General features: G+C 38.5%; 2 protein-coding genes and 1 long non-coding RNA gene across 4 annotated transcripts; 2 read left to right on the top strand and 1 right to left on the bottom strand.

Moving 5' to 3' along the window:
- Positions 1 to 2290, bottom strand: LOC112202445. Its single transcript, XR_002937355.2, has 4 exons — positions 1893 to 2290; positions 1716 to 1801; positions 858 to 922; positions 1 to 740 (listed from the first exon to the last, which is right to left on the bottom strand). It is a non-coding gene; the product is annotated as an uncharacterized LOC112202445 (long non-coding RNA).
- A 16445-nt stretch (positions 2291 to 18735) lies between these two features.
- LOC112202584 (protein NRT1/ PTR FAMILY 8.1) lies at positions 18736 to 22811 on the top strand. Of its 2 annotated transcripts, none has more exons than XM_024343585.2 (5): positions 18736 to 18933; positions 20109 to 20340; positions 20442 to 20659; positions 21092 to 21645; positions 21761 to 22811. In XM_024343585.2, exons 2-5 carry the CDS (start codon positions 20190 to 20192, stop codon positions 22593 to 22595), a joined length of 1758 nt encoding a protein of 585 aa, XP_024199353.1. In that variant the 5' UTR covers positions 18736 to 18933; positions 20109 to 20189; the 3' UTR covers positions 22596 to 22811. The 2 variants fall into 2 exon arrangements, with proteins under 2 accessions (XP_024199353.1, XP_024199352.1); XM_024343584.2 differs by lacking the exon at positions 18736 to 18933 and adding an exon at positions 19857 to 19995.
- Positions 22812 to 23941: 1130 nt separating this feature from the next.
- Positions 23942 to 25000, top strand: LOC112164047. Its single transcript, XM_024300290.1, has 2 exons — positions 23942 to 24283; positions 24893 to 25000. Exons 1-2 carry the CDS (start codon positions 23942 to 23944, stop codon positions 24998 to 25000), a joined length of 450 nt encoding a protein of 149 aa, XP_024156058.1.
- The last annotated feature ends 823 nt before the right edge of the window (positions 25001 to 25823 follow it).

The following is a 25823-nucleotide window of genomic DNA, read 5'->3' as shown; positions in this document are numbered from 1 at the left end:
AGTCATTAAGCTGGTCTATTGGATTTCACAAGACGTCAGACTTCTTGTTTTGTCAAAATATAGATTACAAAGCAACTACAAAATAAGAGTAGTAGTCTTCACGGAATACAAGTTCCCCAAGTAGTTCACTCCAAGTTGAACTCTAAAACTCTATGTTTTATACAAACCAAACTCCTGATCGTGGCAATATAAAAAGCACTGCATAAAGACAAAAAAAAGGAGGAGGAAGGAAAGCAAAGGGGACAGAGGAAGCCGCAGCGTGCTCCATAGGAATAAAAGGTGGAGGATCCGTCCGCATCTCTTTATGGTTTTACCACTTTCAAAGCTCCAGTGGCGGTACCTTTAGGTGCCAATACTGTTTCAGAGCTTCATTCGGCGTGCCTTAGGGTGCCGAAACTGCTTTCAAAGCTCCGGTGGCGGTGCCTTATGGTGCCAATACTGTTTCAGAACTTTGATACGGCGTGCCTTAGGGTGCCGATATTATCCTCAAGTTTTGGCTGTTTAATACACCGAACTGTCAGAGGGCCCCTTACAATCACAGGAACTCTGTCAATTCCACTTAAACACCACATATAATTCCTCCCTGCTTCTTTTCAAAACTCCATAGCCAAGAAGAGCCAGTCCCAACCTCCATTTCAGAGCACCTATTCTAAACACACCAGTGGGTAAACAAAAAGAAAGCATCACCCTGAAATTGAAACTCTGGGATCTCAACTGCAGCTGCTATCCTCGCCTTATACCTGCACAAAGGGTTTATCAAATTTAAAATCCTTAAAGTTGCAGCAATAGGAGTTGACAAAGCACAACGAAATCGTTTTTGGTGCAAAGGAACTAAAAGAAAATGACAGAAGACTCACCGTCGAAGTCAAAAGGCTGGAACTCTAGAATTTTTGACACCACAGCTCCTGTACTTGTTTTGTACCTGCGTAAAGATATATCAAGGTTTCATCAAATTAACGAAAGCCTTGAACTTGCAGCAGTTGAAGTTACAAAGTACAAAGAAAAAGATACAAAAGAAGAGGAAGCAAGAATGATGTTCTGGTGGCATTTGCAGAGGAGAGGGTTCCATCAAATTGCACAAGTACAAACTAAATGACAAAAGTCTCTGGCGGTGGCTTTAACCCAAGTCTTGGTCAATGTCAACAAAGCAATTCCAGACATTCACAAATGCACAAAGCAATATAAAAAAAAAATGAAAGTTCTGGCAATGTTGCAGGGCATGTGAGAAGGTTTGATTAAGCTGAGCACAAAATAGAAGGCTTAGTTAACAATTGCATAAGTTACAAGCTTGATGAGGTGTTGCCATAGGAACAAATGAAGAAAAGTCTACCATTGATTTTTATAATCAAGCCTAAAGAAAGTCTGGCGGTGGAATGACAAAAACAAAACAACTTGAAGCTTTGAATGGAGACAAATTGGTACACTGTTCGTCAAAAATGTGTTGAAAGTGCACTATGATCCGAGGCATATTTCTAAGCCAAATTAAATTTATTCAAAGAGGTTGCAACGTGTTCTGAACCAATATTGTTGCAAGAAATATTGAAGGGGTGCCGACATGAGAAAGTAAAAAAAATATCTTGGTTTGTGACCTCACAACCAAGTCTGAATGTTTAATTAATCATGTCTTCCCTCTGTGCAAAGTGTGTTGTGTGCAATAACACCACAAAGAAGAAAAGACAAGAAGAAGCAAAGTCAACAAAAAAGCTAGTCTTTACTTTCAGACCAAAGGCACCAAAACGAAAGCAATGTTGGGAGTCCAGAGGCTTGGATTGCCACACCACGATGAGATGCAAAGTTTCCCCTATAACACCAAGAAAAAAAAGAAGTCAATCGCATGGACTCATCAGTGGGAGCAAAGGATTCCTTCTTCAAAATTATGCTCACAAACGCACCTGAAAAGTCAAAGGCAGGAGTATTGCTTTCGCAACCCAAGATCTACCTTTGCCTTGTTCGACCTCATAACACCAGAAAACAATATTCAGTTCCCCGAGTCGCCGATGGGAAGAACCAAGAAGAACATTTCAGTTTTGTTGTACACAAATCAAACAAAGGAGTGAAATGAAGGATGAAATCCTCACCCGTTTTGTGTGCAGAAATCTCAATTGCAGGCTCTGAAATCCTCCTTAGGCAAGAATATACCTGCGACTCTATCTTCAATCCCATCTCCAAGTTGATTTCTGTCTTCAAATCCATCTCCAATTCGACCTCGCAAAAGATCAGTATTGAGCTCGTGTTCTACCTGGTTTGGGATAAGATGGGGCGATATGCTTGGAGAGGAAAAAAATAAGAAACAACGAAAAGAAGAGGAGAATTGAAAGTAAAAAGAAAAAAATGAAATTATGGCTGGGTGTCCTTATCAAATTTGGGACTCTGGGAAGATTGGGCCTTTGAACAGTTTGTTGGGTGTCTGGGCCTTCGAAAAGTCCCTCTGATGCCCAAAACAAAAGTTCGATATACTTCCCCGAATTCTTTTCAAGAAAAATTAAGACTCGGAGTCCGCTCGGTACATTGAAGGTGCCAATATTAAATTTGGGGCCAAAAAGCTTTATGGATCGAGGAACATGATTCGCGAGGATACAACAAAAGCCCATGTCCAAATTTGGGCCCATTTGAAGAATTCGGCAAAGCATGACGCTACGGGTTTTCATTTCCAAATACCCGAGCTTTGGTTTCGTAAAAAAATGCTCCGGAGCCTAGAAAATATCCCTTTGGTACAAAACCAAGAAAAATACCCCAAAAAAAAGTCTGAACTACAATGGTTTGATCCCTTCACAGGGTATGTAGGCAATCTAGCGACCCACTAGATGCAACCACAAATTCAAATCGAATCCTTGACTCCACTAGTCAAATTCAGTCAAATCGAATCCCTGACTCCACCAGTCAAATTCATCCAAACACCAGAAAAATCAAATCATTCCTAAATCACCCAAAAACAAATTCAAGGGCTCTAAACCCTCACAAATATCTCAAACACAAATCCAAAAATAAATGGGTCATCTACCCATTTAAATCCCAAATGCCGGAACTACATGTGGTTTGATCCTGTAAGGGTATGTAGGCAATCTGGAATCAAATAATCTAGATGCAACCACATCCTAAATACTATTCCTATCCCAAAAATCCAAGCCTTCCAATGGGTCGTTCACCTATTGGAACTCTTGAACTACGAGTGGCTTGATCCCTTCCCGGGTACGTAGGCAACCCATTCCAAAATTCGGGTGCAGCCGCAAAAACAAACAACCACACATTGGTTTCTTTATAAATGGAATCAAAGGGTGTTCTCTTGTAACAAGAGATTGTAATTAAGAGGCGCATTCTGTCTTGAATGGGTCGAACCCGAAATAATTAAAACTCTGTTCTGTTAATGAATACGAGTGAAATTACGTTGGGTGACATTTTACACTTTGTGCAATTTTTTAACCCAACACCAGCAGTAACCACGACCCCATATATGTATATATATCACCAACCCTATTCATTCTATTCTTATCACTCTCTCAGCTACAGCGCCGCACCACAAAACAGAGGCAGCCCTTTGGGCTGCTCTCTTCCCCATCCTTCCTCACCATTTTCCCTCTTTTCTTTCTATTTTATTTTCAGATTTGAAGGATTTACTCACCCAAATCTTTAAAGATTCATCAAAGACTTCTTCTCTAAAAGATTCAAGACTTGGGTAATTGTGAGAGTTGTAAATCAAGACTAGTCATGCTAGCTTTTTAGCTATTTGTGACTATTATTATTTTCTCGTACATTTCTCTACTCTTTTCTATTTGATTTTTGTAATTTTGATGTCTATGATTATGGGTTGTGAGTAATTTCCTTGTTGGGGTTTAGCGTTGTGTCCCTACCCCAAATTTTGTGTAAAAGATATTTAATTTAATGTAATGATGCAATTTTCATATGATGGATGCTTATATTTATTTTTGTTGGGTTAAAATGCATGTCTAGGAGCCTAGTCAACTCTAGAGTGTGTATTTTGAGCATGTCTAGTGTTGAGTCACAAATTACTTATGCAATTGTGCCCCATAATTATGAAAATTGATTTGTCTTCCACTCCATTTTACCCTTTTTAATCCATTTCCTTTTATTTGTAGGAAACCTTGCATTGAGAATAAAATGACCATTTGAGGCTTGAAATGTGGAGATTTGAAGCTAGGAGAAGAAGACACGGAGATTGGAAGAAAATTGCAAATTGACTTTTCCGACGATTTTTCCGGTGACTTTTCCGGCAAACTTTTCCGGCGAGCAGCCACTCATGGAGGGTCTTTTCTCCAGCAAAGGAGGACCATGGTAGTGAGAATATCCCATCACTTGGAATTCAAATATCTCCCTACACCTTGTCCTTTTATCACCTTACCAATTTGGGACCATTTGGGGGACAATGGTGTAAGAGCATCTCTTGCACACTTGGGGACCAAAGATGACACACCTAGCTGATCAAAAAGAGGCCAAAGACAGATTATTCAAAATTCTTGACTCCATTCAATCATCTTCATCCTATCCAAGATCCATTTTTCTCTCTAGAGAAGAGACCACCATCTCCACCACAAAAAAACCACCATCTCCACCTCTAAAACCTCCATTTCCACCACTACATCCTCCATTTCCTTCACCACTCAACACCACAACTCATCTTCTAGATCCCAAATTTCACTATTCTCACCAATATCAAGAGCTTGGAGCAAGGAGAAGGAGGTGACTACCACCACATCATGTTCTTGGAGACCCATCTCCACCACCTCTTCCGGCATCATCAATAGCACCCTTTACTCCTTATCTCTTTATGTATTTGATATTTAATAGAATGTTGAAGTTTGTGTATCTAGCTATGTGTGAGTAGTGAACTAGTTGGGGCTAGGGTTGAAAGCCCTAGCCAAACTTGCTTGGATTGATGCTTTTGTTTATAAATTGATGCAAATTCATGTTGTCATTCTCACATGCTAAGTCAATAGTTGAATGCATTACTTAGACCTAATCAATTTGAGTTATGTGTTTGCCATGACATGAAGTTTTTCCTCGAGATTGATTACCTTTAGGCAAAAAGGGAGCATGAAAGCACACCATGTGTGCATGTGAGGGTAGTGAGCTAAAATCACCTAGAGATAGGATTGGTTTGCTTGCTTGGTTACCTAAACTCTAAGCTTTATGCATTTAGGGGCAAAGGATTGAGACCTATCCGGTAATTGAATTTGTCTCTAGGTAGTTAGCTCTAGACTTATCTGGTTAGAGTTAATAAAATGAAAGGGGTTTAAGCCTTAGTAGTCCTATCCGGATGCTAAGAGGGTAGTTGGACAATTAGCTTTGCATCATTCATATTCAATTGCTTTAATGCTTGCAAGGGAGGCAAAAGGTGAAACCCGATGCCCTAACTCCCATCCATTTGATAACAACTTGTTTTGTCTAACTTAGTTTATATTACTTGCTTTCATTGTTTCAATTTGAATAGAAACCAATCTCAAAATCAAAATCAAATCTCTACACACCATCTTGCACATACTCACCATGAACTTTGGTTCACTTGTGAGCCTTTGTTTGTGATTGTATATTTGCATATTCTTCTAGTTTTTCCTTAGGTTTTCCCTAGCTAGGAAAGGATTTACCAATCCTCGTGGGTTCGACATCCTTACTTAATCCCCCTATTCTATAACTTGTACCTCTTGCACTTGAGGGTGGCTTTAATGCTAACATCTAGGACGGAGTTAGAGGCTTGACCCCCTCTAATTCCTAAGCTATAAACCTTCAATTTCGTATTCGAGGGGTTATATGCATGATTGTGCGGGCGGGTCGCTTAGTAGTCTAATTCCTCGATCTCTATGCGTCTTGATGTGAATTAGTGACCCTTGAACCGACTCTAATTCATGTCAAGTAAGTTCCTACGGCCCTTGAACCAGAGTAGGAATACCATGAAAGGGAATTTTGGTCCTTGAGCCTTGAACCGCCTTGGATACGACTACCACCAAATTAGGAAATTTGCATCTACACTATATTAGCTTTTGACACATAGAATTTGGGTGAAGGAATCTCCCTAACACCCGGCATTCTCATTTTTATTGTTTACATTTATATTTTATTTTTATTGCTTTACATTTCATTATTATTTGTTAAGTTAGAATCAACCCCCAAACATTAAACTCTTCTACTCATTTGTGCATATCCACCACTAGGCTCTTAGTTTTGATTAGGCTTTGGTGAAAATCAAAGCCGAGCATTGCTAAGGCTTGGTGCCTTAGATTAGCATTTTTATTTCTTTTTCTTTCCTTTGTTTGCTAAGTGTCTTTATTTCCGATTACCCAAGGATTGTGGGTTAGCCACTAATCCCCGTGGTACGATAAACTTTGGGCATAATATTTCCCTATCTTGACAATGATACGTACGCTTGCGTAAATGTGTATCAAGTCATTGGGCATGACACTTGGCATATTTTGAAGGGTAAATCTGTCTCTTCAAGTATGATGAACGGAAAAAAAGGAAAAAAAAAACACGTGTGAATGCAACACCACCAATTACTGTGGACACCCAAAATTTTTCTCTACACCCCTCTTCCACCATTGCCACCAGTACCGCAGTACCCAGTTGAAAACTTGAACGCCTACAGCCTCTCCTCTGACTTGAAACCAAACCCAGAAGAGAAAAAAAAGAAAAAAAAAGCAGAGTCTTTGATTTGATTGATTCTTGATAAACATTCAATTCTAACCAAAACTTATATGGGTAGCTTTGCTTTAACTTCACCAACCTCAAATATGAACATGAATGTATGCTAAAGACGGCAGAGTATGCAGATTAGATCAGATTGTTATCAATCGAATGGGTTTAACTTATGATGCCATGTCCTCCATTATACAATTTTGAATCTGTTTGAAAGTCTACCTCTTCACCCAATTGAGCCCACTTTCTGAAATTAGGGATTAGCAATTCTCAGATGGCTTCCATGGCCTCCTCATACATGCAGCAACATGATTCGAGTCCTGGTCCCAGGCCAAGACTCAATTTTTCCCCCTACTGCGGTGCTAGATTCAGCGAGGATATCCAAACCCCGACCCAATCTCCTCATAGCCATCCAATTTCTGGCCAACGCGATGTTCCTCGACAATTCACTAATATTGCAGAGCCCAAGGCTGTGGTGGAGCAAGAGGAGCATGCTAATATCCAGGCCAAAGTCCAAGGCTGCGGCAGAGTGAGAGTCTCGCTTGCTCTGATTCAACGAAGGAATGAGAGAGAGAGAGAGAGAGAGAGAGAGAGAGAGAGAGAGAGAGAGAGAGAGAGAGAGAGAGATAAAAATAATATATTACCTCTTGAAAAATAAATAACGGCATAAGTGTTAACAGAGAAGATAACGACATGTATGGAAGGTAGGTCGGGTCTCAAAGCCCATGTACTTATGTTGGGTTATATAAATGTTGGCCACATTAATTCGGAGTGACCTTAAGTTCATGTACTGTTCTTAAAAATTTCCCTTTATATAATAAAGTTAAAACGAAATCCGATAAAAAAGAAGAAGTTAAAACTTTTTCAGGAAAACTGAAATTGGGAGAGAATTGAGTCATGCTTTCATTGATAATAGGGACCTTTTTATATAGAGGATTACAAGACATAGAATCAGAGTTGTACAAGGAAAGATAATCGTATAATTAATCGGATATCTCTAAATACCTCCGAGAATATCTCTAATTCCTAACCATATTATAACTAGGTCAAGTAATCTAGAGTTTTGGGCCAGACATATATTCTGGATTACTTAAACACTCCCCCTTGTGTCACCTAAACGTGGTGCTCCTCTCGTTGCCTCATTAAAAACCTTGCTGAGTAACAAAACCCCTATGGGACAAAAATAACCTCGGTCGAAGGAAAAAAGAGCAAAACAAATCCTTCACGTTTCAAGACCATACATGCATGTAGATACCTCCCCCTGATGTTGGCGTCTCCCCTTGATGACTATGGTCATGGGGGTTAGGATAACTTCCGCAAACGATGCTACCAACATGTTTCTCGAAAGTAGAATCTATGCAATGACTTAGTGAGCACCACACTGTCCTCAAATTGAACCTAGTTCACTTTGATCTTGAGGAGAGTCTGTTGTTGTTGATTATCCTTAGTGTTGTCCCTTTTGATGTAGCCTTGCTTCATTTGATCATAACAAGTAGCATTATCCTATATGCTCGTAGGCTCAACTGTGGTAGACTTCAAACCACAATTGTTCGAACATGCGTAATTATGGATCCAATCCATAAACATTTACGAACTACTTCGTGAAGAGAAATAATCTCTGCATAGTTCTAAGATATAGTGACTAGGGGGACCTCTAAGATATCAGCCTTTACCCATGGTGAACACTTAACCAGTTTGGGAATGACCTTTGTATGGGTTAGAGATATACTCAATATCAGCAAAACCTTCCAAAACACATGTCGTTTTGGGATGGGGATAGTGGACGCAGGCCAGTGTTGGCGTTCCTGGTGTGTGATGAGTCCGAATCCATCATCTCTCTGTAGGGATAGAACAAGCCCATATCAATCGTACATCTCAAGTAGTGAAAGATATCTTTTATGGCAAATGAGATGTCCGGTCTTGTGTATTGATCTAAGTACAATAATGCGCCTATTATACTTATGTAGGGCACTTCCGCCTCTAGCACATCTTTGCCATCATCCTTCGAACGAAGATGATCATTTTTAGGATCAAGACTACGGACGATCATAGGGGTTCTTGAAGGCTTGACCTTGTCAAAATGCCTAAGCATCTATCGACACGATGCTCACGTTCCAAACCGAGACATAATCGTGTTCTCCCAAAATCCTTCATCTCAAACTCGGATTTCAAGTATTCAGCGGTTTCCCTTAACTCATTAAGGGCTTCCAATGAAGATCATGTCCAATATGAACCGTGATAGAATCCAAAACTTGTTATGGAAAAGCGTGGGCATATCCCTTCCCAATCAAGTAGTCACTTTAGTGAGCGTTTCAATCTTATTGCAAACGCGCTCCGTGGTCTAGAGCCACTTGACTTGGGTAAATGAAATCCACCATGAATGTTCATGTATATTCCGTATCTAGTTCCTCATAGAGATACGTAGTGACCACACTTTTCAGCTGCATGATCAGTTATTCGAAAACTACCAAACTGATAGGGTAGTGGAGTGCAATAACATCCATTACGAGAGAATATGTCTCATCGTAGTCGATTCCAAGGCGTTTTGTGAGAAGCCTTGCATCATAAGGCGAGATTGCCATCTCTTTTTTTCATCACGCTTTCTAACGAAGACCCATTAATCAATAGATTTTATGTTAGGAGGTGTTGGCATCACTGGCTCGAAAACAGTCCTCTTCGTTAGAGAATCCATCTTAACCTGAATCGTATCTTTCCATTTCGGCTGAATCTCTCTACGTTGGCATTCATTCATCAATCAAGGTGCCATTTGGCAAGGGGAACTTGGGCTATTCCATGTCCTTGAATTAATACTGATGGCCCAGCCATCGTAGTCACAAAGTAATATGCTCAGAATCAAAATGGAGTCATAATGAAAATAACTCAAAATTTTATTCATAAGCCAACAGAGTACATCATTGTCTCTTAACCATTAGGAGAATCTAATCCAAATGCTAGCTAATGCAAAACAAAGGTAGTCGTTTAACTTCATTCGGTAACTCCAAAATAAATATGATCAGGTGAGTAGAGAAATGTCGATGGAACAAGCTCCTTAAGTACCACTTATCTCAAAACCTTCCTAGACATCACACTCATTTTGGATGAGCCTATGTGAAGAAAAACCAAACCAATGACATTTACTACAAAGTATATGACAATTGCCTATTACATCTCTTGGAAAAATAAAGACTTAAACAGAATTGACGATCTATTGATCCCAACTAGATTTGTAGTCTTCAACCCTTCACTCTAGATCATCTTCTTGATCTTCTTGTTCCACATAGTGAGCTTCTCTTGCTTCACAATATGCTTTGTAGACGGTGACAATTTCTTCACGAGCTCTACAAATGTGTGCCCAATGACCAGATACTCCACATCAAAAAATACATCTCTTTGCTTAGACTCCATTGATTGAGGTGCTTTGAAAGTGTTATTTAGATAGCTCTTAGTTTTGGTGGCGCCACCAACATGGCCAGAGGCGTTGCCTCCCTCTCTCTTTCCACGTTGACCTCTTCGGTTCCATGTTCGCCTATTTTGGCGGTTACCCACCCAAGCAGAGCTGTTATATAATGACCAAAACATCCAGAAGTATCCCTAAGATTAGGGTTTCGCTCTTGGGGCCCTCTCTTAGGGGCGCGACTATAATTGGATTCCGGAATATGCTCTGTTTCCACGGATCTCGAATTATAGTTCTTCACAAGGATGTTGTCATGCTTTTCAACGACATTCATAGCTCCAATGAGCTCATGAAACCTTTTGATCCATTCTGCAGTAACCTTGATTCGATAGTTCTTAGCAACCATCAATGCAGAGACGGGGAAGGTAGAGAGAGTCTTCTCAATCAACATCGCATTTGTGATCTCTTTACCACAGAATTCCATTAAGGATTTAATGCGAATTGTTTCCGAGTTGTAGTCAAGAATTGACTTGAAATCACAGAAGCGGAGGCTATGCCATCTCACTTCTAGGTTAGGAAGCAGGGAGTCACAGCTGTTGCCAAATCTTTCTTCGAGTGAGACCCACAGCCTTCTGGGGTGTTCTTCATTCATACACTTGTACTGGAGCTAATCATCCATATGACGAGTCATTAGGATGATGGCTTTTGCCTTATTTGCCTATAAGGCTGCTCTATTTGCTTCCAAAGCTTGAGTTTGCTCAACCATTAGCATGTCCTAGCTAGGTTCGAGAATCGTATTCAGGATTCCATCGCCCTTGAGATGCTGGCGGACATCACGAACCTACCTGTGATATCCAGAGCCAATTGTTCCCAATGGAGTAAAGTCCAATTGTCAAGGTTACTCATCTTGAAAGAGAAAAAGAAAAATGATTAGTTTCGGAGCGGAAAAAGCTACCACTAAAACATATAAAACTACGAAAACATATAAAATTTCTGAGCGTAATCGCTTCCAAGAAATTAGGAATTTATGAGCATAATCGCTTCCAAGAAATTCAATTCCAAGAGGTATTGGATTAGATCGAAACAATGACATAAGTGGTCGATCATAAATTCTTTACAAACTCTAAGTTTGGAGATCTCAACAACCTCTAAGCTCGGAGTGAGCATGAACCCCCAAGTTCGGCTTAATTAGGTCTCCCCTATGATGAAGAAAGGGAGGGGTAGAAGAAGGGAGTTTGCAAGTCCCTAGAAAAAGAAGAGAAAAGAAATAAAAACTTCAAAAAAGGGAACTTTTGGTAAAAAATAACTCGAAATAGGTTGCCGGAAATTTGACATGAAAAAGTAGCCGGAAAGTGCCCGGAAAAGTTGCAGGAAAGTTGACTGGAAAAGGTCAACCGACGTTGACTGGTGTTGATGTGGTAGGGTCCAGAGCTGACGTGGCAGTGGGCCGGATGATGACGTGGCAGTGGGCAGGATGCTGACCTGGCAGTGGAGTCTGGATAATGACATGGCAGGTGCTGAAGTGGGTCGACGAGCATCTATGGGCCTCTGGGCTTCTGTCTTTTTCTGTCCCTTTTTTTTTTTGGGTCGAAATCTTCCTTCGTTCTCCTCTGGGCTAGGCTTCTGTCCTTTTCTTTTTCTGGGCTCGTCTGGAACAGAGAAGGAATTAAATTGGAATAGCAAGTGGCGGTTCAAGATGCTGCAGGTTCTGGTGGGCGGTTTGGGTACTTTTAGGCCATTTCTGGGGAAACTTTTTTCGGTTCTCGGATTCTGGTACTGAGATGTTATTGTTGGTAAAATTTGGTAGCAATTGGAGGTCTGAAAGTTGGTGAACCGGTGGAATATTTGCTACGGATGGGTTGGAGATTTCGGTGGCCGGTTCGGTAGGTTTCCACCAGATTCTGGTTGTTCTGCCACCAATTCTGGACTCTTGGGGTGGAGGTCTTCAATGTGTGCGGCGGGGGCCGAAAGGTTTACAAGGTTTTGTATTCGGATTTAGGGTTTTGGCTATTAAATTTTTGGGTTAGGCCGTCGTGCTGATAAGGTGTTTAAGGAAAACTGAAATTGGGAGAGAATTGTGTCGTGCTTTCATTGATAATAGGGGCCTCTTTATATAGAGGATTACAAGACATAGAATCAGAGTTGTACAAGGAAAGATAATCATACAATTAATCGGATATTTATGAATATCTCCGAGAATATCTCTAATTCCTAACCCTACTACAACTAGGTCAAATAACCTAGAGTTTTGGGCCAGACACATATTCTGAATTTACTTAAACAAAAACGAAATAAAAATAAAATTGTATAAACTGATATTTCACATTATGTTAACGGTAATTATCTGATAAAATTATATTATATTGTGATTACAAAAGAGGAGGTTGTTGACTTGATTATGCACAACAAACATTGATTTTGTTTCAATTGTAGAATTTAAAGATTCAGAAGCGTTTTGAAATAATAATAAAAAGTTATAATAAAAAAAATGAAATGTGTCTCGGCCTTTTGGGTAAGTTTTATAAGCACTTAAAAAATGGTTTTGAGAAGCAATCAAAGTATTTCCTTGTGCAAAAGCATTTTGCCAATTTAAAAAGCGTTTTTAGACATTTAAGAAGCAATCACAATTTAATATGACCTGATCTTTTCACCAAGCAATTATTTGGTGATTCAAAAAAATAATAAAATCATTGTGAAGCAGAACTTTTCTATGAAGCATATATACTTTGTTTCACATTCATTTTATTCTCCTAGTGTACTGATATTTCTCTTCCTATTTGAGAAAAGATAACAAGTTCGAATCTTTCCTTCCCTCTTGATTAAAGAATGGCAAAATAGTCAAATTACCCCTGATTTATCCTATGATTGTCGATTTACCCCCTGACATTTTAATTTTGATTATTTACACCCTCACTTTTTCAATTGTCGCCGATTTACCCCTTACTGTTAATTTTTTGACTTTTCATCTAATTTCTCCGTTAGCTTGGTTAGCATGTAAGGAGTATTTTCGTCTTTCCAATTGTCTAGCGCAAAAAAAAAAAATCAAACCAACAATCAATGTCAGATTTTAGGAGAGAGAGATTTGGAGAGAGACATGCCACTGATCGATGAACCCAATGATGAAAGGGCGCAGTCAATACATGAGCATTCTGACATCTGGATCTGGCGAGAGAGACCATGTTAGAGAGAGAGATTTGCCCTGACCAAAAGTACAAGGATATGAGTACAGAAGACCTAATGGTAGTGGTCCATTTTTACTATTTTTTTAATCCTCTCTGCTCTTCTCTTCTCTACGTTTAAGTTCTCTTTGATGTGGGACTTCTTCACTTATTGGAGCCAATGAATTTGGCAAAGCCAGCATTATGTATGTGGGTGTGATCTTTGCTTAGTTGTTTAATTAAGTTAAAATCTAGAAAAGGATTAGAACAGATAATCCATTTTATAGACCAAGTGTCGTTTGCTCATATCTCTAACTCCATAATTAGTCTCAACCATTCCTGTGGTTGAGTAGAAATCAAATTAGATCTTACCCGCTACTCTCACTTGGTTGTAGACGAATAATGGTTTGAGAAATTGTGTTTCTGATATAATATGCATCATATTTCTATCGCACTTGAAGGCTTGTGGGCTTTCTAGGTTCATTTCTCTCGTCAATAGAGGATAATATTTACTGTCCATGCCAACATAATTTGGGCACATATTAACTCAAGGTAAGAGACCAATAAAGCTCTCACATATTAACGAAGGATTGTTGGTGACAGATTTTGTCTCTCCCCATATCCCTCTCTCCTAAAATCTGACATTAATTGTTAGTTTAATTTGTTTAATTTTTTTTTTTCAATAGACAATTGAAAAGACGAAAATGCTTCTCACATGCTAACTAAGTTAACGGATAAATTGGATGAAATGTCTAAAAGTTAACGGTAGGGGCTAAATCGGCAACTATTAGTAAAGTGATCGAGGGTGTAAATAATCAAAATTAAGATGTCAGGGGGTAAATCGACAATCATGGTATAAGTTAGGGGGTAATTTGGCTATTTTGCCTAAAAGAAATATATATTTCAAGCTCTTTAATTACAATTTTTGTTTCTTTGTATATGGTAGTTCTCTTTTGCTAGTCATCTATTGAAATATAGAAGGAAATTAAAATAATGTTACTTTTCTTGTCAAGAAATCAACTCGAAAATGTTTGCAGTCGTATGAACTGCCTTAACAAAGTCCATATAGAGTCATCACAAATTGCTTTTATAAAATATTAGATAAAGATAGAGATTATCTTTTTGTAATTGCAAAACATATTAATGCCATTGTGAAACTTTGGTATAGGAAATAGGACAAAATACTGTTTACTCCCTATACTTATAGGGTCTCGACGTTTCAGTCCCTGACGTTTCAATTTCACCTAAAAGGTCCCTGAACTTTTCAATTTCACCAAAAAAGTCTCTGGCGTTAATTTTCTGTTAAAAAGTCTGTTATCTTGCTGACGTGACACTATTTCAACAGTAAAATGACTATTTTACCCTTATTGACCAAAAAAAAAAATTTACTATCTTTTCTCTTTTTTTCTTTTTTAACTCTCTTTTCTCTATTTTTTTAATTTGTTCTTTTTTATTCCTACTTTTTTTTTAACTCTTTTTTCTCTATTTTTTTAATTTATTCTCTGTTTTTTTTTCCTACTCTTTTTTTTTTACTCTTTTTCTTTTTTGTTCTCTTTTTTTTCCTACTCTATTTTTTTTACTCTTTTTATCTCTTTTTTTAACTCTCTTTTCTCTTTTTTTTTAACCCTCTTTTCTCTCTGTTTTTTTTTTAATTTGTTCTCTTTTTTTTTCCTACTCTTTTTTCTTTAACTCTTTTTCTCTTTTTTTTTTTAAAAAACTTTTTTCCTCTTTTTTTTATTTGTTCTCTCTCTTTTGTTTTTTTATTTTTTATTTCTTTCTCTTTTTGTTTACCTCTTCTTCCTCTTCGGCCTTCTTTTCCTCCTCCCTGATCGCAGCTCCAGTTTTCGGCGAGCATCACCACCTCTCCTAATCACCGTTGGCGTGCCCGTCGCTCCAAGAAAGTGCTGGCCATTCCACCATCCATCCATCATCCCCGTCATGCCAGCAAGCATCACCACCTCTCCTAATCACCCATCTCCATACAGCGGTTCCAAACCAAATCGGAGCACACCCAAATCAAATCAATTCATCTTCCACCTCCCTTTCTTCGGTGCCAAAACTGTTCAAACATTCCACTCTAAAGGAAAACTCAAATATCTTATCCTCTTCGAATTTCTATTGGCTCATCATCTCAGCAAACCAACACTAAAGAAACGTTATTGACATCGAGAGAAATCTTCTGATATAGCTCCGACACCACGAAGGGGCCGGAATCTGAAGGATTCCGGTTTCCAGGAGTGGCCGAAAACTAGAGCTGCGATCAGGGAGGAGGAAAAGAAGGCCGAAGAGCAGAGAGGAGGAAGAGGAAGAAGAGGTAAATAGAAAAGAGAAAGAAATATATATATATATATATATATATAAAGAGAAAAAATAAAAAAAAAAAGAGAAAAGAGGGTTGAAAAAAAAAAGAGAGAACAAATAAATAAAAAGAGAAAAAAGGGTTAAAAAAAAAGAGTAAAAAAAAAAGAGAACAAATTAAAAAGAAAAAGAGTAAAAAAAAAAAGAGTAGGAAAAAAAACAGAGAACAAATTTTAAAAATATAGAAAAAAGAGTTAAAAAAAAAGAACAAATTAAAAAAATAGAGAAAAAAGAGTTAAAAAAGAAAAAAGAGAAAAGAGTTTTTTTTTTTTTGGGGGTCAGTAAAGGTAAAATAGTCATTTTACTGTTGAAATAGTGCCACGTCAGCAAGATAACAGACTTTTTAACGGAAAATTGACGACAGGGACTTTTTTGGTGAAATTGGAAAGTTCAGGGACTTTTTAGGTGAAATTGAAACGTCAGGGACTGAAACGTCTAGACCCTATAAGTATAGGGAGTAAACAATATTTTGTCCTAGGAAATAATATGGTCCGATAGATTATGGGGGAAAATTAAGGCACGTTGAAATGCCTCAATCTAAAGTGAAAGGTAGGAAAAGATTTCTAAGAATGCTTCAGGAGGAAGCTAAGGGGGAGTCTCTCCCTGTGGATGATCCAATGGGGGATGATGCTTTGGTGGATATGAAGAGTGAGTTTGCTGAAAAGGATGACATGGTGGTTATGGAAGATACTAGCGATCCTCCTGACTTAATTGATGCAGACGTATTTTAAAAGTGATTAGCCAAAATGACTTTTAGCTACATTTTTTTTTTGAACAAACCCAAATAGGGCTAGGGCGACTATCATTCATCTAAAGCCAAAAAGAGCCATTACATGCATATCCTCTCTCTACCATCATGTGGTAGATAAAGAGTTTGTGATAGTAGCACAGTGATACATAGATTAGGTCCAATCATTTGACGGTTCCATGCTTATAAAAGAAGCCTATAGACTATTGACTGCTACATAGTAAGTAGGCAGAGTAAACTAGATCCTCGATGACGCTCACTAAACCAAGAGGCATAGCTCCCTAAAGAAATAGGGAAAGACTAAATTGAAAAATAGGGCCTATTTCAAAAAACCAAGCCTAAAATAGCAGCCCAAAGCCCCAAGGGAAGATCCAACTCAGGCCCAACAAATGGCTTGACCCAAGCCCAAAGTCTATCATTAGCCTCACTGGTCGTCGGCCACCGCACCCCGTCGCCCGACTTCGCCGCTGCAACCCAGCGCCTGACCTCGCCGCTTCAATCCAACGGTAGACCTCACCATATATCTAACGCTGACCTCGCCGCCTTAATCCCACGTCGACCTCGCCGCCTTAATCCCACGTCAGACCACACCACCGCAACCCACGACGAAGCTCGATTGAGCCACGTCGCTTCGAACCCAGCCTCCCAAGATGTAGCCGATCACCCCGCCACCATGTCGTCAATCTTGGAGGTGCTCCGACGAAGCGCGACCAGCGTTGCACCGCCGCCCACTCCGGCTAAGACTTCATCCGGTGCTTAGTGTCAGACCATCTAGCCAAACCGTAAGCCAAACCACATCCCAAGAGATTTTTACAGGCATATAGTGTTTAAACACCGGTCTGGTAGCAACCCATTAGCGACGAGGCAGACCGACGTCAGCCATGAGCGCCGCCGAACGAGGAGGAATTCACAAAAACCTAGACCCAAGACCGGCCAAGTTTTTTAGCGCTCCAAAGGCAATTTTATTCAGGACTTGACTTTTAGCTATACTTTGACTAAAATTTGACTACAAATAGCAGAATTGTTAAATATGCTCTTATGAAAGATACATTTAAATTTATCACCATGTTAACATGATCGATCCTTTCATACTTGTTATATGAATATTATATTTATTAATATCATGTTGAAACATATATATTTTGTTTCATATACAATTCGATCTCTTCCATGATTTTTTTTTTCCTCTCTATTCCAGGCTTTCTTCATAGAATCCCTAAGTGAGATATTGAAAGAAATTAAATTGATGTCCCATGTCAAACTCAAGTGCCACAGAAACATAGAGAAAATATAAGACTCTCAATATATATGGATGAGTTGCCACTAAATAATGAAGAGGCTATACAAACATTTAAGTTCTTCATTCCAGGTTACAGATTGTTCATGTTCATGTTAGATTGCAGTTTCCCCTAAATAATGGTAAGACAAAGCAAATTAGTCCAAGGCATAATAACTGAATTTGTATTTGTTAATTTTTTTCCCATAATGTTCATGCAAAAATTAAACTTGTGTAAGGCAAAATAAATAAGTATGAGATCTATGCATGTTTCTTCTAGGGCTCGGTAACATGCATATTGACAGTGCAACTGTTCCATATACTGCACGCCCTTGAAAATCATTAAATTAATAAACGAACCTTTGTTGTCTAAAGATGGTATGGTTGAGGGCAAGAAAGGTCTCGATTGCATCGTTGTTGTTACATGATACGGGTCAATGTGTATATTAAATTAGTTGAACATAAAATCAAAGTTGAAAACAACATTAGAAATTCAACCCAATATTTTTTTTTCCTTCTTACTATCAGATGTACGTGTTGTTTATTCTATCAATTATTTTGAATATCATTAGTCGATCGAATCTTATCATATAAGAAGATGATGGGTATGAAATGGTTGGTTTTGAATTCTGCTATAAGTTGGAATTTGCAAGTTGTGCTGATAGATCGAGATGGGTGGTGGTGAATTACAAGCTGGAGCCATCTATTAACAGCAACATGATCGAGCTAGATAGCCAATTTGCCTGAATGAAGTAAGATTTGACCTATATTACCGATATACGTCTTTCCTTATCATTCTGGACTAGATTTCCACAACACAAGTGCTGGCTATTCTTTTGTTCACACTTCACTTTTTGGAAGTCTGATTTGTATGTATTTTGACTAGTTTGTTGCTTTTCTTTTGTTCAAATATGATCTCTTAAAAGAATAAAATTATAGACCCTATTTGAAGCTGACCAAATCATATAATAATGTGTAATTTTATTCGATTGATCATCTATTATGGCCCTTTCTGATTGCTAAATTCGTGAAGCCAACGGCAAGGAGAAAACCATCTGAAATATAGGCTTGATGGCATAGTTTTACACGCTTCTCTATAAAGCATTGAGTATTTAAAACCAGCAGAACAATTAAATACAGCAGAAGATGAAGAAGAAGGCTAAAACAATGTACACTGACTTCAACGAAAGCTCCAACAAGAACCAGCCAATTATGACCTAGCTCCATCCGAAGGCAGCTGACTTTAAAAGCCTGAATTGCCAAAGGATTTGTAACAATCAAGAAGCAATTGGATTTTCATATATTGCTGCCTCCTGCAGTTCAGAGAACAACAACTGCTTCTTCTATGCATTTGGTAAGTTAATTACTCTTCATACTCTTTATGTTATATAGGCTATGTATACTTCTCAAATTTTGATGTGGAGTTGAGTCTTATACAGCAATTTTAAGATGTGTCTTAACAGATCATATGTTAATCTAAGTACTTTGTTCAGTTCTGAAATCCTTAAATTTATAAAGTCTAGTTTCTCTAGTATATTAACTACGGAATCAAATATAACATAATGACATCGTACCTTTATTGTTGTCCGCGCTCCTAAATTAACCACTCTATGTTTGGTAACATAAATTCGACTGGTCAACACTTAATTCATGAAGAAGAATTGGTATGGAGTGATCTATGGGCTCACCTCTCCCAAATATGAGTGTAGTGACAAAATTTTCAAAACTCTGCCCTATCATTGTAAAAGCCGAGTACAACTTTGCTCGATATAAGTTTTAAATATGACTTTTTGATATTGGTGGGATAGAGATTTTTCCAGCACCGGATAGGTGTCAGACTCTATACATCATGTTACTACTTAGCAGAATTCTGTGTTTTTAATAAACAGTCGCTACCCCTTGGTATGTGCCGCAGAGTAGTATTTTGCTTGACACCAAGGACCCCTAGAAGCTCTTCAAAGCAGCAAAACCGACATCTTAATATAGTAAACTAAGATGTGGTAAATTAAGATGTTAGTTCAAGTTAAGTGGTAAAACTCCCTTCTTTGAGTCAATTTGGTCAATTATTCATTCATGCCATCAGATTCAGTCTCTTATTCACTAACGACGTCAAGAAAAAAAAAACAAGAAAAAAAAACTTGGAATCTCCACCGTCAATTTTCCGGTGACAACGCATCTTGAAGCAGCTAGAATCTGTCTTAATATCTCACGCTTCCTCGGCCAGATACAGACACAGAAAAATGTGGGACCCACAATTTGTCATCTCTTAATTTGTTTTGACGTCACTCAATTTACCCCACATGCCCGCACTAGAAAAATCAAAGCCTTCTTCTTGCTTTAGCTTTTCTCTAAAGCTTGAAACTTTCTTGCCCCCTCAAAACTTTCATGCTCTCTGAATTGATGTTCTGGATTTGTGGTATGTGTTTTGATCTGGGAAAGAACATTTGTTTGGTATTTTGCTTAATGCATTTTCCTGTTGAAGAAAATTGTTGCTGATGTGAAAGATTCATGTGTTTGATCCTGTTTCAGGGTTGTAGCTGATTTTCAAGTTTGCAGCTTTATAATCCCAAAAGCCAGAAGGGTTTTAGAGCTTGACACAGTCTAAAAGCCATGGGAGAAGATGATGTGTACACAAAAGATGGGAGGGTTGTACCCATTGCAGAAGATGAGGAAGTCACCAAAGATGGGACAGTGGATTACAAAGGAAACCCAGCTAACAAAAAAGTCACAGGAACCTGGAAAGCCTGCCCTTTTATCCTGGGTACTGTTTTATTAAGATTTCTAAAATAGGATTAGTGGATATAAATCAGATGTGGGGTGTATGTATGCTGATATTTGATTTTGGGTTTGATTTTTCAATAGGGACTGAATGCTGTGAAAGATTGGCATACTATGGGATGAGCTCAAATCTGATCACTTATTTCAAGGGACATCTGCACCAAAGCAGTGCTAAAGCAGCTAAGAGCAACTCAAATTGGAGTGGAACATGTTATCTCACTCCCTTACTTGGAGCATTTTTGGCTGATGCCTATTTGGGAAGATATAAGACTATTGCCTTTTTCTCAGTCATCTATGTCATTGTAAGTTTCCATTGCCTTCAATTTCATATGTACTAGTTTGGGTTGTATGCTTCTGACCTCAACTTGATGGAGTAAAATGATTGCTTGAACACCCTATTGAGGGCATTCCATTATGGGAGTCTTCTAGTTTACCCTTTTAGCTTCAGAATTATACTCACGTCTAGAATCATAGACATGACCTTAATGTTTCCAAATTTTGACCCTCATTATCGAAATGAGTAAAACATACCCAAATTCTTCACAGTTTAGAGTTTTTTAGTCCTGCACTAAATGGTGGTTATATTCTTAGGACTCTTTAAAAAGGTTTAACTTTTAATGTCGCAAAAAATGGCTAATTCAGAAACTTACCCCCGGTCATTCAAGTAAGTTTCTGTTGGAATTTTTTTCTTTCTCCCTCAATAGGCACTTATTGATTCTTTGTTAATTTGCTAGGGGATGACACTTTTGACATTGTCAGCATCAATCCCAGGCATGAAGCCAACCTGTGTTTCAAAAGATGATTGCTATGCAAACAGTGGACAAACTGCAGCATGCTTTATAGCTCTTTACCTTATAGCATTGGGGACTGGTGGAATTAAGCCTTGTGTCTCATCCTATGGAGCAGACCAGTTTGATGATGATGATGAGGTTGAGAAGAAGCACAAAGGTTCTTTCTTCAACTGGTTCTATTTTTCCATCAATGTTGGTGCTTTGATTGCGAGTTCTGTGCTGGTGTGGGTTCAAATGAATGAAGGTTGGTCATGGGGTTTTGGCATACCAGCAGTTGCCATGGCAATTGCTGTAGTGAGTTTCTTTTCGGGTACTCGGTTATATAGGAATCAGCAGCCAGGAGGTAGCCCGCTGACCCGAATAATTCAGGTGCTGGTGGCATCTGTGAGAAAACACAAAGTCATAGTACCTGAAGACAAGTCCCTTTTGTATGAGATCGCTGATGCAGAGTCTGTCATCAAAGGAAGCCGCAAGCTGGATCACACAAATGAATTTAGGTTTGCTTCTAAACTGAAAAAAACTTTAAGGTTATTTACTCGAGTTATAAGATAGGATTGCGGTTTTACTTTCATTGTGGTTGGTTCTGTACTGACCTGTATTTTTATTGTTCAGTTTCTTTGACAAAGCAGCTGTTGAGGAACCAACAGACCATATAAAGGACTCGATAGACCCATGGAGACTTGCTACAGTTACCCAAGTGGAGGAGCTAAAGTCAATTATAAGGTTACTTCCTGTTTGGGCCACTGGTATTATCTTTGCTGCAGTCTACAATCAGATGAGCAACTTCTTTGTGTTGCAAGGCACCCTTATGGATCTTCATGTTGGCAAGTCCTCCTTCGAAATTCCGGCAGCCTCCCTCTCAGTTTTTGACACCCTCAGTGTCATTATATGGGTCCCAATATATGACCAATTCATTATCCCATTTGCAAGGAGATTCACAGGCCACAAGAATGGCCTAACTACACTGCAAAGAATGGGAATTGGTCTCTTCATTTCCATCTTCTCCATGGTATGTGCTGCGATTTTGGAACTTATCAGACTCCGAAGCGTTAAAGAGAACAACTACTATGATTGGGAACACATGCCCATGTCAGTTTTCTGGCAGACTCCTCAGTATTTCCTCATAGGTGCTGCAGAAGTGTTCACTTTCATCGGACAGTTGGATTTCTTCTATGATCAAGCACCGGACGCAATGAGAAGCTTGTGTTCTGCTCTCTCACTCTCCACTGTTGCACTAGGAAACTACTTCAACTCCCTGCTGGTGACCATTGTTACCAATGTGACTACAAAGAACAACAAGCCAGGGTGGATACCAGACAATCTGAACTACGGTCACCTCGATTATTTCTTCTGGATGTTGGCAGTGCTGAGTATTCTCAACCTTGGAGCTTTTCTGTTGATTGCCCAGTGGTACACATACAAAAAGACGGTGGGATCTATCCGTTGATGGCTAAGAAGGAAATGACTGGTCCTTACAGGCTTATAGCTTTTACTTGGTGGTTTGAAAATTAGAACACTTGTACATAGTCTGTTTAAGGAGCATTTAGCTTGTGCATGTAAGCAATGCTGTAAGACAGCAGTGGCAAAATTACTCATATGGTGGTGTTAAACTGTTTATTAAGCAAGAATGTTAGAAAACAGAGTCACAAGTTTGTTTGATCAAGTTAATCTTTGTCTTTGTTCCACATTGAGTAGCTTCCAACACATCTACCACTCTCAAGCATCAGAGTTCATGAACTGTCCAAAAGCATTGCTTACTGATTTTGTTCTCAAAATATGGCATCATCTATTAAGCGTACTTAAATTTAGTGCTGTTCTCTCGTTCGTTTTGTTATTATCTCTGATTGTTCTTCTAATGTGCTTATTTCTTTCTTGCTAGTTCAGCATTTGCTATACTTTCACCGTATTGTAATTCATGATTTTACCCCTAAAAACTATTTATGATGCCAAAGTCTTTTATCAGGTGGTCGGACCGTTATACTGGTCTAGATGATCAACCCGTAGACAATGGGACTTGTGTGTGTCAAAAGTTGAGTAGTTTTGTTGGAGTTTTGGACAAAAAAAAGAAAAAAAAAAGTTAGCTACATTAAATTCTTACTGTCAATCCCGCCAACACTAATTAGAGTTAAATCTCAATCTATTCTTAGTGGCTAGGAGGGGGGAAGCGTTTTAACATAATTGTCGGCACAGATTAGTCTCTGGACTTTGAAAGACTTTGAAAAAACCGTGTGATCTCGATGATAATAATAATAATAATAAAAATGAAGACAAAGTGCAATGGGCTTGGTCAAAAAAGATGGCCCAAAGAGATAATAAGTATATATGTGCCCATAAATCAGCTTCTATTAGAGCAAGTCCACCTGTTAGGTCACCAAGTCACTTACTATTCATTATTTTTTTATATTTATTTCCACCCTCTGGGTCATGGACACAATTTCCAAACTGACCTTGTGACCTCTGGGTCACTTTCGTGACTGCAAACTGACCCGGTGACCCAGGTCAATTTGGAAATTGTGCCCTTGACCCAGAGGGTGGAAATAAACACTAAAAAATAGTGAATAGTAATTGACCTGGTGACCCAACGGGTAAACTTGCTCTTAGAAAAACTGAAAACAGATAAGAAGAAACAAAAAATTTGTCCTTCTCTCTCTGATCGCAAATGACTTGGAAGCGGTATCAACAGGCTTAAGCAGGTAATATCTAATTGTTCTCAGCAAGCTATCAAAGACGAAATCCAAGCTTCTATGTTTTCCTGTGGTATTTGAGTTTTGTGGAAGTGCAAACCAATGTTTGATGAAATGCGTGACTCAAAATGTCTTGAGCTCTTTCTTCTTCCTTGACATTTCAGGTTACCAGGCGGCGAAATCGTTGAATGCCCAGAAGTTCCTGAAGAAAACAGGATGCGGTAAAGAGGACTACCACTGGAAACAAATCGACAAGGCTTTACTGTGCACGTACACGCTGGATGGAGTAGCTTGGCTCTACAATGAGAAATCGCCGCTCGGATGGTGGATGCTGAAGCCTCGTCCCAAGGAGGAGAGAGAGCTAGATCACTTGTATAAGCGGCAAGAATTTCCATACCTGGGAGACGAAGAAGCAATGGAAGAGTTTGTGGCAAAGGGTGGTATGATTGTTGTAAGAAATTCTAAATCATAATCACAGGAGTCAAAACACAATTGTGAACAAATCACCTAAATCAAAATACAATCGTGAACAAATCACCGTAGTAAAATCTCCGTAGTAAATACTGTAGACTATCTCAAAATGAATACATGAAATTAAACTTTTTGTGTAAACATTCTAAGAAAGTGAACAACGATCTTACTTGAACCACTCGAGTTGTCCATTTTATTTTTCTCCTAATTCCACCTTTATTTTTCTCTTTCAGTTGATGAGACTATTTCAGATTGAGAAAACAACATATATATCAGCAGGGACCAAATCTGATATATACACAGTTAGCCATTCACGTCAGTTTCTTCCATCAAGAAATTGTCATCACGTGTTAAATCATGTGTTAACTGTATTTTAAAAATAAATATCAGATAGTACCTCAAAACTGCATTCATTTGAATTTCATAATTCTAACAGATTATAAATCGGACCAAATATGATTTAATATGGTCTCTGTACTTATTTCAATGCTTGAACTCAAAAAACCAATTATACATATATATACATTCAACTTTATACAATGTCTTGTTCACTAGGATATCTAACAATAAAGATGCACTGAACTATCAGAAGGAGTTGCAGAATAAGAAATTTGAGCAGGAAGTGCAGAGGTTGTGGATCAAGATGAGGAATAAGGTCATTTTGGAGCTTCCAGATAAGGGTTATGATGTTGAGTGAATGTAAGTAAGGAGGTGAATAAGTGTATGCTTTTGTGCAGAAGTTTCAGCTGTTGCTGCTATTAGGTATTGTCTATGTAGTATTCTGAGTTGTTGATAATAATTATCGAAAGAGGAGTGAAATTCACACTCCCTATTACAACCCGCACTCCTTTTCTTTTTTGGTTGAGACTCTTATAAAATGATAAACCTTAAGTCACTAAAAAAAAAATTTAAGTTACTAGAGAAGGAAACATGGAGTGTGGATTGTAAAATAGGGAGTGTGAATTTCACTCCCCTTATCGAAATTGTGAGTTGTGGAACAAAGTAGCATGAAATGTTATCATGTTTTTGTAGTGTTTATGATTCGATGAGTTGAAATGTTCAGCACCCAAAACTTTGCCTTCAAGTTTTGGTTAAAAGGGGTTAAGAACTCAGAAAAGTTCGCCTTGGAATGTTTTTGATATAAAGAATTTAGAAAAGGCACTATTACACAAATAGTTTCACACGACAGTTTAAAACCGTCGTCCCACATTGAGATTTTCCTTGGTCTATTGAGGCGTCGTCTGATGAAACTTCATCAGACGACGGTTTTTCATCATCATATACCGATCATAGGGTCGACGGTTTTCAGCTAACTCAGTGGTATGATGGGATCAGTAGATTTGTCAACAAGCTGTCGACAACAATTTGCCGTTATGTGACTTTTATTCACACAACGGGTTTCATAATCCCAGCCTTCTCTCTTGGTTGTTCAGAAGTCGGTTCTTATTTTTAAGACGTTGTGTAAATTCTATACACACGACTGTTCTTCTGGCAGAGATGTGGTGTGATGACTACAAAAT

The sequence above is a fragment of the Rosa chinensis genome, chromosome 5, assembly GCF_002994745.2.
Source record: "Rosa chinensis cultivar Old Blush chromosome 5, RchiOBHm-V2, whole genome shotgun sequence".
NCBI lineage: Eukaryota > Viridiplantae > Streptophyta > Magnoliopsida > Rosales > Rosaceae > Rosa > Rosa chinensis.
This window is presented reverse-complemented; position numbering and strand designations above follow the sequence as displayed.

Bases quoted from the DNA above. Each gene is read 5' to 3' on its own strand.
- LOC112202584 (XM_024343585.2), top strand. From the start codon at position 20,190: ATGGGAGAAGATGATGTGTACACAAAAGATGGGAGGGTTGTACCCATT. The intron at 20,341-20,441 runs GTACTGTTTTAT...ATTTTTCAATAG, and splicing joins AGCCTGCCCTTTTATCCTGG to GGACTGAATGCTGTGAAAGA. The intron at 20,660-21,091 runs GTAAGTTTCCAT...TTAATTTGCTAG, and splicing joins TCTCAGTCATCTATGTCATT to GGGATGACACTTTTGACATT.
- LOC112164047 (XM_024300290.1), top strand. From the start codon at position 23,942: ATGAAATGCGTGACTCAAAATGTCTTGAGCTCTTTCTTCTTCCTTGAC. The intron at 24,284-24,892 runs GTAAGAAATTCT...CTGAACTATCAG, and splicing joins CAAAGGGTGGTATGATTGTT to AAGGAGTTGCAGAATAAGAA.